Here is a 12,169-nt window from a genome sequence, read left to right as displayed (position 1 = left end):
GAGTTATGAGCAAATAGACCTGCACCATTTATAAACGCTTCAGTTTTACCATTATTTTTTAGCAAGTAAACAGCCTTTGCCAATTGCTGAATTTGCTCGGCAGTGAACCCTTGTACAAGGTTTCCATCGGACTCATTGTTGTCATGTGGTAATGAAGAGGAATCTACCATGTTTGTTGTTGATGAATAAGAGCTTTTGGGGTTATCTTTGATTCGTTGTTGCTGGCCATTGCGCCCATTGGAGTTCCATGTCCCATTTTTTATGCGACTCCTATATTCCATGTGTCCTCTTTTATCATAGTATGTGCAATGAAATTTCAAAGTACGACATTCGTCTATGGTATGACCTGGTTTGTTACAGTGTTCACAGGTCTTACCTTTTGATTGTTTCCAATTGACAGATCGACCTTGTACTGATGTCGCGATTGAAAAATTCTCGCAAGGATCCGAATTCATCTAATGTTGTGTCTCTTCTTGCACAATCAGAGAGTATGCTTGTCAGACAATGGGTAAAGGATTCATGACGAGAATATTGGACCTGATTGTTTTGAACGAATCATTCAACCCCATGAGGAATTGCATTAGTTTATCTTCTTCCTTCCGATCTGGTGCTCCTTTGTCTAATTACAAACTATGGGTGAACGATATAGCTCGAGCTCATCCTACAACGTTTTGAGATTAATGTAGTATGAAGCCACTGACATCGTACCTTGGGACATGGTTGTTATTGCCTTCTGAATTTGAAAAATGGTTAGGGCATTCTTCTATCTGAACTGGTCGCGGAGATCTTCCCAAAGACAGGCGGTCTGCGCGTGAATTACCCTTGTGGCTATATATGCCTTGATGGAGTGACTTAACCATGAAAATTCGAATTGGGATGGGTCTTTTTCTCGTGACGGCATTTCTATGGTACCATCAACAAATCTGAGTTTCTTCTTCGCTGTTCAATTTGGTTGACACCAACATGTGTCCTGGTTGGTCTTGGTTGTTCTGAATAATGAACACAGTGGGGATTGGTTGTGTCCATGGCAGCCGACTTGGTGACGTTATTGGTGCCTTCTTTGTCAGACATGATCTCTTATTTAGAGATAAAAATGGAGAGGCTGTGAGAGCACCAAGATCGGTGCTCTGATACATATAAAAAAAATGATATATAAGAAGAAGGTAAGAAAAAGAGATATTTCTTATTCTCTTGTCTTATTCTCTTGTGTGTATTTACATCACTACATGTATAAGAAATATATAAGTGTATGGAGACTTTCTCCAAATTACAAGCTAATGCATATAATTACGTAAAATATCGTACAATAATTACATATAATAATTGAGTATAATTTGATAATTATTATTTTCTTAATAAAAATATATTATAAAATTTAAGTCAGTGGGAATAAAATTAAAATTAGCGACTTTGAAGTATAAATAATAACATCACATTATAATAGAGTTGAAAAAAATAAGTGGCAGCCCATTTTGTTACAAATGGATATATATCCCTCTTAATTGATATCTTTTTTTTTTCTTTAAACTATTAAATTTTAATAGTGCATTGTTTAATTTTATTCAACTACACTTTCAACAAGTTCAATTTATTAGATCTTATATGTGAGTTGCCTCGTGTGGACCGTTCTAATTGCTTCAAATCTTAGGTTTGTAGTGGTCATTTTTGTCTTTTTTATGAACTATAATTTCAAGATTCGCCATAATTAAATTTTCTCTGCTGTTATTGTTAGATATGTTTTAAGTGCCTTCTGTGTGTCAAAAGTGTCGTGAGTTGGATGTTTTTTTATTTATTGTAATCTTTTTGTATTCATTGTTTCACATATAAAATGTGTTTAGTTCTAGTTGTTCCTCTTTCTGATGATTGGTAGATTGCACCACTACATAAGGGTAAGGAAGACCATGGAAGAGATTAAAAAACAAAGCCGAAGTTTTGAATATGGCAAAAAGGGCAATAAAAAATAACAGACTGAAGAAATTGCCACATTGAACTCCAAAATTGAGAAACAAAAAATCTAAACAGGCAAAAAGAAATGAGGCTAAAACTTTGGAAACTGAAGTAGATATTTCTTGTTCTCTTGTGTGTATTTACATCATGTATAAGAAATATATAGGTGTATGGAGACTTTCTCCAAATTACAAGCGAATGCATATAATTATGTACAATATCGTACAATAATTACATATAATAATTGCGTATAATTTGATAATTATTATTTCCTTAATAACAAATTATTGTTAGGTATGCTTTAAGTGCTTTTTGTGTGTCAAAAGTGTCGTGAGTGTGATGTTTCTTTATTTACTGTAGTTTTTATGTGTTCATGGTTTCACATATAAAATGTGTCGATGAGGTTAAAATAGAGGTTATAATAGAGGTTAAAAAAATAACATGAGACTAACAAATAAGTGGAAGAGAGACTATGATTTTGGAAACTGAAGTATAGGCTCTTAAAAAGTAGTTGGATGCTCTTAAAAATCAGTCTTTGACGTTAGTTTACAAATGAATATAATTACGTACTATATTGTACAATAGTTACATACAATAATTTGCTAACAATATTTTTCTATCAATGTCACTGATCCAAGGTGGTAATTCCAACAAGATATTGCGACTACTCTACACTTTGATTTTCATCGAAATGTTTCTTATTTTCACTCTAGTTTTCAAGAACCCCTAAAAAAATTTCATTATCATATTCCTCGATCGGGTCAAATTTGATCGTGACCCTATAGTAGACTCCATCTTGAGTGCAACTTTGACAGTAGTTCTTATTTCTAACCTCTACAGTATGGTAAAGATCCAGCAACACACCCTCGAGACTCGTATACTCAACCCTACCCACCAAGTTCTCATGTCTAAATACATGTTGGAAGCTTCTCTAATAAGTATATCTCAAAAACCTTTTTTTGTTTCTAAACTCAAACCCCTTAGGTTAAGTTCTTTGAGTTATTTATTTATATTTCTATTCATGGTTTCGCATATAAATGTGCAAGGTGTTTTCTTTTCCTCTATCTGATGATTGATAGATTTTATCACTACATAAGAGAGTTCCCTTTACCGTGGAAGATATTATGAAAGAAGAGGAACATACTGAAATGATCACACTAAACTCCAAAATTGAGAAATTAAAATTTGTACGTGAGGCAAAAAGACATGAGACTAAGATTTTGAAAACTGAAGTAGAGGCTCTTAAAAAGCAGTCGGAGGCTCTTAAAAATCAGTATTTGACGTCAGTTGACCGAATGAGTATAATTACGTATAATATCGTACAAAAGTTACATACAATAATTTGCTAAACCCCATAGTAGAGTCCATCTAGAGTGCGACTTTAACCGTGGTTCTTATTTCTAACCTCTACCGTATGGTAAAGATCCAGCAACACACCCTCGAGACTCGTATACTCAACCCTACCTACCAAGTTCTCATGTTGAAATACAGGTTGGAAGGTTCTCTAATGGGTATATCTCAAAAACCTTTCTTTTGTTTCTAAACTCAAACCCATTAGGTTAAGTTCTTTGAGTTACTGGTCCCCTTAAAAATCAGTCTTTGAAGTCAGTTGAGGAATGAGTATAATTACGTACAATATCGTACAATAGTTACATACAATAATTTGCTAAACCCCATAGTAGACTCCATCTTGAGTGCGACTTTAATAGTGGTTCTTATTTCTAACCTTTACAGTATGGTAAAGATCCAGCAACACACTCTTGAGACTCGTATACTAAACCCTACCCACCAAGTTCTCATGTTGAAATACAGGTTGGAAGGTTCTCTAATGGGTATATCTCAAAAACCTTTCTTTTGTTTCTAAACTCAAACCCATTAGGTTAAGTTCTTTGAGTTATTTATTTATATTTTTATTCATGGTTTCGCATATAAAATGTGCAAGGTGTTTTCTTTTCCTCTATCTGATGATTGATAGATTGTATCACTTCATAAGAGAGTTCCCTTTACTAATCTACTCTAGTAGTAGAACTTTTTGCATCAAACTATGATAAAAGGGCAAATTGTACGAGACAAATATTTGGGTCAGGATTGAAATATGCTTGTGTATATATATATATATACACGTGTGTGTTTGTCTTTTATGTGAGGAATGAAGAGAAAGGAGAGAGTAGTGAAGGGAAAGTTGTTGATCAAGAGTGATCAAAGGCTTTGAAGAATCCAAATCCAAGTGTTTGATGCAAGGCTGGAGTTGCTGTTGTGTTTAGGATAGGATCTGGGTAGTTTATTTGTGTAATCCACTCTTTGTTGAATCTAAAGCTAAAGTGTTTTTAAAACCTTTTAAGTTTAAAGTGTTTTTCAAACTAAGTGAAAAATAACTTGTTGTTTTGTCGAAACAACCGATTGTTTTACTCTTAGGTGTTTTTGAAAAGGTTGAAAACTGTTTTGGTTGGTTGACTTGCTGTCAAACCAAAACAATCGATTGTTTCGTGATTTCAATCGATTGTTTGTTTGAAAATCCTAACAAAATTTTGTTTTGTTAGTTGAGTGTGCTTTAAATGTTTTCAACTGAATACGTTCCTCTATTAAATGCTTTGACCAATCTTTGAAAGCTATAAATAGTTTGTTTATGTTTTATAACAAACAAGGAAAAACAGATTTTGAGTTTTTGAGTTGTATCAAGTTTTGAACATTCACATTTCAGCTTTGGATTTTCTCAAGAGAGAGTGGAATAAGATTACATCTGTATTGATTTCAGATTGTTCTGTAAACAAGTGTAATTCGTTCTGAATACTCTGTAAATTTTGGTGTTGTTGCCAAGGAGTGTTGTGTGCTCTTGAGGTTGTCAAGATCAAAATTCTTGGTGTGTGTTGTGCTAAAGGAAGTATGTTTCTTGAAGGGTTCAAGGTTACTTCTTTGGTGGTTTGTGTGTAATCTGTGTTGATTGCTTAGTGGATTGCCCAGTGACTTCTGGGGACTGGATGTAGCTCTTGGTTTAGATATCAATGCAGCGGGTGAAATGCGGGTGCCTATTAATTGTTGTTTCAGTTGTATATAAAACTAGTGCTTTGAAACTTCAGAATTCAGTGAAAGAAACTCAAAGTATGTTTGCAGACTTGTGAATTGGTAAACTGGGCTTGGAGAGGTTCGTAAGGCCTCATAGTAGTAGGGGGTGAGTTTCGCAGTGGTTGTTTGACCTGATGTTAGCATTGACTTGGTTTTGTATTGCAGATAATCGATTATGATTGAAAAAGAGCGGAGTACATAATCGATTATGTTGTAATAGTGAATAATCGATTCTTCTCGTGGCATAATCGATTATTTGTTATGTTTTCGTCGAGCATAATCGATTATGTTATCTGTGTAAAAGTGAGGGTAATCGATTATGTATTTGATTAATCAATTATGTTGGTTTTTTAGCTGTAGAAATAATCGATTAAGTTGGTTTTTTAGCTGTAGAAATAATCGATTATGTCTCTGAATTCTTTGGATAATCGATAATGTTGTTTTTATAAGGCATGGGTTAGTAAGTTATGTTAATGTTTTTTCCAGATTTGTTAATTTTTGTGTTGCTTATTTTTGTTTTTTTTTTTCAAGCACAACTTTGTAGTGTGTTCTTGTGGTGTTGTTCTTCATCCTAGTTGAATTGATCTTCTTCTGCTGTTGTTCAAGTTTTTTTTTTATGTATTTGTGGTTTAGATTTATATTGTTTTTTTATTTGTAATTTAATTTGTTTAGGGTTTATAGTAGTTATTTATGTTAATAAGTTAGTAAATTAATTTTTCCTATTAAGTTGTTTATGTAACTTATTATTGTATTTTTGAAGATTTTTATTTTATGGAGAAATTTTTAATTTTAAATAATATGTGTAGATAGTTATTATTTTTTTAACTTTTAATTGTTTATAAGAAATTTATTTATTTATTTATTTAAAGTAATTATTTTTACAAAATGGAAATAGAAATTTGTAATATGTAGGGTTTTTATTTTACTTTTTACATAAATTATTAATCTTATAAATTAAAAAAGTAAAATAAATGTTGTAGTAACTAAAGAAAGCAGAAAAAGTTTAGATAAGAAATTTGAATTTTTAATAATAAATGTAGATAGTTATTATTTTTTAAACATTTAATTATTTATAAAAAAATATATTTATTTATTTAAAATGAATATCTTTACATAATGGAAACAAAAATTTGTAATTTGTAGGGCTTTTTTATATTTGACATAAGTTATTAATATTATAATTAAAAACATTATACAAAATGTTGTAGTAATTAAAATAAGCAGAAAAAGTTTAGAGAAGAAATTTGATTTTTTAATAATAAATGTAGATAGTTATTATTTTGCGTAGTTAATTCTTTATAAAAATTAGAATTTTTTATTTAAAAATAATATTTTCACAGAATGGAAATATAAATTTATAATGTTTAGGTTTTTTTTTAGATTTTACATAAATTATTAATGTTATGATTAAAAACATTATACAAAATGTTGTAGTAATTAAGAAAAGCAGAAAAAGTTTAGATAAGAAATTTAATTTTGTAATAATAAATGTAGATAGTTATTATTTTTTCAAATATGAATTGTTTATAAAAAATAAATTTTTTTATTTAAAAATAAATTTTGTACAGAATAGAAATAAAAATTTATAATGTTTAGGTTTTTTTTGATAGATTTTACATAAAATATTAATGCTATCATTAAAAACATTATACAAAATGTTGTAGTAATTAAAAAAAAGTTTAGAGAAGAAATTTGAATTTGTAATAATATATGTAGATAATTCTTATTCTTTTTAACATTTAATTTTTAATAAAAATATATTTATTTAGTTTAAATTACAGAATGGAAATAGAAATTTTTAATGTTTATGGGTTTTTTCTTTTAGATTTTACATAAATTATTAATCTTATAATTAAAAAGATTATAAAAAATGTTCTAGTAATTAAAAAAACAGAAAAAGTTTAGAGAAGAAATTTTAAATTTTAATAATATATGTAGATAGTTCTTATTTTTTTAATATTTAATTTTTTATAAAAAAAAATAGATTAATTTTTTAAAAAATATATTTTTACAGAATGAAAATAAAAATTTATAATGGTTAGGGTTTTTTATTTTACATTTTACATAAATATTTGAAATTTTAATATTTGTACATTCTTATTATTGTTATTATAGTTATTTAATTTGATGTAATTGTTAATTTTGTTTGTTTATGTTTATTTGTAGTTTGATTAAATTATAATATTGACAAATTTAATATGTGTATATATTTATATCATTTTTGTTATATTATGAAATGATAGAGTTATTTACAATAAATATTTTATTAAAATTAGGTTTTAGGGTTATTGTATTGGTGTAGTTTTACACCGAAACGGTAACCGTATTCATTATGTTGTATTGACACTTACTCGTTACCATGGTTCTGGATGAAAGTTCAAGATTACATGGATAACATTATGAATTCGACAAGGCATTACGACGAGGCAGAGATGGTACATTTTGAGGAAACGGTTGCAATTTATGACAATCTTGTTGCAGTGAACATGAATTTAATTTCACAAATCCAAGAACAAATTAAAAAAAAAAAACTAAAGGTGCATGAGTGATGATCCTTTGTATGATTGATTTTGGATTGAATTTGTTACGCACGGTGCGTACTAGAAGCAACTCTATGAGTGAGTTCCAACCACAAAATGAGCGTCATAGACAAGAATTGATGGAGTACTTGGTTCACACTGAACAATGTCGTGATATTATTCACATGGGACCAGAAGCTTTCCTTCAATTATGTCAACAAATACGGGGAACTGAACTTGTTAAAGATGCATATCGATCAACCGTGGAAGAACAAGTTGTGAGATTTCTACACATTATTGGGCATAATGTAAAGAATCGCAGTGTGTCATTCTTTTTCCATCAGTCTCGAGAAACAGTTTCTCGTCACTTTCATAATATTTTGAGTGCAATTTTAAGGTTGGAGGGGGAATTCTTAATTCAACCAAATGGAACGCTTGTAGAATTGCACATCCTTAACAACAATCGATTTTACCCCTACTTTAAGGTTTGTTTATTATAATATTATTTTAAATCATGTATAATGTTTTATTTATTTTGTGTTTAATTAAAGTTATGAAATTTGGTTTACATTAGGATTGTTTAGGGGTCATAGATGAGACTCATATACGTGTTAAGGTTGCACGTGCTGATGCACCTCGTTTTCGAGGGAGAAAAGATTGGCCAACCCAAAACATATTTGCAGCTTGTGACTTTGACATGAAGTTCACATATGTCCTGGTCAGTTGGGAAGGAACTGCCTTGGATTCAAGGATATTGAAAGACGCTTTGGTTGAGACGATCCTTTGATTATTCCAGAAGGTTAGTTTTTGGGATTGGGTGTGCACAACAATAAATAGGTTATAGTAGTATATACTAACGCACATTTCCACAATTTTTGTAGGAAAATACTATCTTGGTGATGCAGGTTTTATGTTAAAACCAAATATAATAACACCTTATAGTGGATACCATTTGAAAAAATATTTGCGAAGAGGGCCACAAAATGCTAAAGAGTTATCTAATCTTCGATATTCATCACTTAGAAATGTAATTGAAAGAACATTTGGGGTGTTGAAAAAATGATTTCCAATTATAGCTAGTGGGACTGAGCCACATTATGATGTCGATACTATGACAAAAATTGTTTTAGCTTGTTGTATTCTACATAACTTTATTCGCGGGGTCGACAATGATGAGTCTCTGATTGAAGAAGTAGATCATGAATTGTTACAAGAAGATGTACAACCAACCCCTACCCATGCTCGTGAGCATGATTATAGGGTAGGGTGTCATATTAGGGACACTATAACAAACAAAATGTGGAAAGATTATGTAAACAATTAATTTGATGAAATAATATATTTTTTGTTTTCTTCCAATGTTTGTCATCCTAACTTTATTTAAGTAAATTAAATGGATCGCGGGAAGAATGTTGCTCCAAATTCATCAGGTGGTTATCGAGAGTTCACTAAGTAGACGACGAAAATGGACCTAATTATGCTAAATTCAATGATTGAAGAGGTACGTCGAGGATCCAGAATTGACGGTAGCTGGACCACTCAGGGATATACTAACATTGTTATGGCTCTACACAAGGCTGAATTATCGGGTATTAAGAAAAACCATGTCAAAAACCGTCAAAAAAGTCTAAAGGACAAGTGGAGGGAAGTACATGATTTGTTTGGTGGATTGAGTGGTTTCGCATGGAACCAAACCAACAAACGTTTTGAAGCGAAGGACGAAGTTTGGAATGACTTAATCAAGGTACGATGATAAGTATATTTTACAACAAATACATTTGATTGCACATTGGACATAATGTACTAATATGTCACATGTATTTAGGGCCACACCATCTACGGCGAAATGGAGTGTCAATCTCATTCACCATTATAACCTAATGAAGGACTTGTGGTCTAATGAAAAAGTCACAGGAAGTCGGGTCTGGACAGCCCGTGACATCAATTCACCTCCTGACATAAGTAATTTCAGTGTCAACCTTAACGACAATAATATGGATTATATACCCGAGCATCCCAACTTTGAAGAGGCAGATGACTACGTCCCACGGTCACCTGCTCCTCATATTCAATCAAATGACACTCCTTCTGACACTCCCTCAAACACTCCTTCTATGCCTTCTGCGAGCTCTGCGGGCACATCCTCATCTTGAGGATAAAAAAGAAAAGGGTCCACCATGGACGAAATTGATGAACATTTTGCTTTGTTGAATACAAATCTTCAACAATGTGTTTCGTCAATGAAAGATGGAAATCATAATGCCTCTCAGTTGGTTGACATTGCTCGTGCACAAGCAACCGCAACACAAGATATAGCCGCGGAAATTAGACAAAGAAACGACTTATATGTTGAGCATGTACACCATCATCATCGCCATGCATCGTACCAATTCTATGAGTTTGATATTTGGGCAATGCTGGTGGAGCTTAACATCTAGGTCATGGATCAATGCTACGAGTTTTTGGGTAAGCATCCAGGAAGAGTTAAGCAATTATTTGGAATGCCATATGAGCGTCGTATGACAAAGTTGTTTGCATTTATGACTAGGCGTTGATTTCATATATTTGCGTCCACGTTACCTTCATGTCTTTAAATTACAAGTTGTCGTTTAATTTCATTTGACTTGTTGTGTAATTTGTCTGTCTATCTTTGTTATTGGATAATTATGATCAGAAGTTTTAGTATTCTACTTGAGGATTTCTATTATTGACATTTTTAAGGTAATGTAATATTTTGTTTGTCTTTTCTAGGGTAATGTAATATTTGTTGGGTTTAATAGTGCCAAAGTTCAAGAGGGGGGGTGAATTGACCTTTTAAAACTTCTTCGCAGAAACAGTGTTTAACCCAGTTTTACAGAAAATAAATCGATTTATGTAAAAATGAACAGATTTATTTCAGCACTGTTTTTGTTTGAAAAGCTTTTAATTCAGCAAGATTAATCACAAGATCATGCAGTGAAAATTTTCAGCAGCACACACACAAATATCTGATTTGAAAAACAGTGAAACACAAAACTGCAAGCTTCAATTTCAAGCAAGTGATTAAGGTTCAATTGATAGCATGCTAATTAATTGAGTGATCTTTGCACACAAGCTGTTCCAGTGGCCTTTAACAGACTATGAATGTTCTTCTTGATGTTAAGCAATTTTCCAGAAATTAAGAACACTTAATCACAGAACAGCAAGCTTCAACTTTTAGCAATTTGTTTAAGGTTCAATTAATGATATTGACAGTTTCTTGATCAGCCTATCACAATCAATCTGTTCCAGTGGCTTTTAGCAGATTTTATATGTTCTTATCAGATTAAAACAGCTTTTTCAGAAATCAAGAACAGTATGCACTGTGCCCAGAAAGAACAGATTTATTTTCAATTGAACAGATTTATTTCTTCGCTGTTTTATCAATTATGCAGAAACGAAATTGCAGAGAGAGAGAGAGAATGAACACAAGCAATTATACTGGTTCACTCAACCTGAGCTACATCCAGTCTTCACCAACAACAGGTGGAATTCACTAACACACAGTACAATCAAGTACACTTCCCACTGTTCTTGAAACCTACAAGAACTTAGGTACTCTTGCTGAAAAAACCTATTTCAGCACTCATACACACACATCCACTCTCCAAGAACACCTATCAAGAAGAGGATTCAACCAAACTTTTGCAAGTAATAAGAAGTGAAACGACTACACCTGATTGAGGTAACAAAGATCAGCCTTAAACCAGTAGGCAAGATTGCTAGAACAGTAGCTGCACCTCACACCAAGCTTTTGGAACCAAACCAAGAACAAGCACTTTGTGATTTTTGAAATCTTTGAAGAACAAATGCTAATCCTTGAAAACACTTAACTCTCTGCTGTCAAAACTTGTTTTTTGTAAATGTATAAACTGTTTGAATCGTTATTTAACTCAGAAACAAGTTTGCATTTTATAGACAACCAGCTTATAACAGAATTTTGAAAAACAGTTAAAGCTGTTATAAAATGAACAGATTGAAAATAAAATGAACAGATTTATTTTCAAAAGCAGTTAGAGAATCTGTTAAGTGAGGAGACTTAGTCAACCATTCTGGTGCTGAGATAAAACTGAAAAACGTTTAAGCATGACATGGCACCAGAGGCAAAAAGAGTCTATTCATTTACAGATGAACAGATTTATTTTTCAAAACGAAAACAGAGGAAGTTTAACTATTTGAAACTCAGTCGTTTTGAAAAGAAGAAGACTTAGTCAAAATACCTGATGCACAAAATCCAATTTTTACAAGACTTTAGCCAAGACATCAGTGAAGAAAATGAATCTGTTTATTTGGAAAAGAACAGATTTATTTTTATGCAGTAAAACGTGTTTTTGTGTAAAACATGTGAAAAACAGTTTTAGAAAACTTATGCTTGTTCTTATCACATGGCCAGTGATTATGAGGTGAGTTACCCAGCAAAAAGCTACTCTTAGACAACCTCTAAGCACTAACTAAGACACACTTAAAGCAAAGCACAAATACATGGAAAGTACATACAAGTCTTCATCAAACACTACATATAAGTCTTCATCAAACATAATCTTGAAGGGGCAGCAACCATCTTCAACAATCTCCCCCTGTTTGATGGAGACAAATCCCCATAGCTAACCTCATAGCATTGT

General features: G+C 31.8%; 1 protein-coding gene and 1 pseudogene across 1 annotated transcript; both read left to right on the top strand.

Annotated features, from left to right (window-relative positions):
* The first annotated feature begins 2,569 nt into the window (after nt 1-2,569).
* On the top strand, nt 2,570-5,179 carry LOC150023062 (uncharacterized; annotated as a pseudogene).
* Nucleotides 5,180-7,624: 2,445 nt separating this feature from the next.
* Nucleotides 7,625-8,316, top strand: LOC150023061 (uncharacterized). The gene is made up of 2 exons (XM_090297693.1): nt 7,625-8,014; nt 8,104-8,316. Exons 1-2 carry the CDS (start codon nt 7,625-7,627, stop codon nt 8,314-8,316), a joined length of 603 nt encoding a protein of 200 aa, XP_090153819.1.
* Nucleotides 8,317-12,169: the final 3,853 nt, after the last annotated feature.

This window comes from Phaseolus vulgaris, chromosome 11 (assembly GCF_051622355.1).
Source record: "Phaseolus vulgaris cultivar YP4 chromosome 11, ASM5162235v1, whole genome shotgun sequence".
Lineage (NCBI taxonomy): Eukaryota > Viridiplantae > Streptophyta > Magnoliopsida > Fabales > Fabaceae > Phaseolus > Phaseolus vulgaris.
The sequence above is the reverse complement of the archived record's forward strand: the minus strand, read 5'-3'. Positions and strand labels throughout refer to the sequence as shown.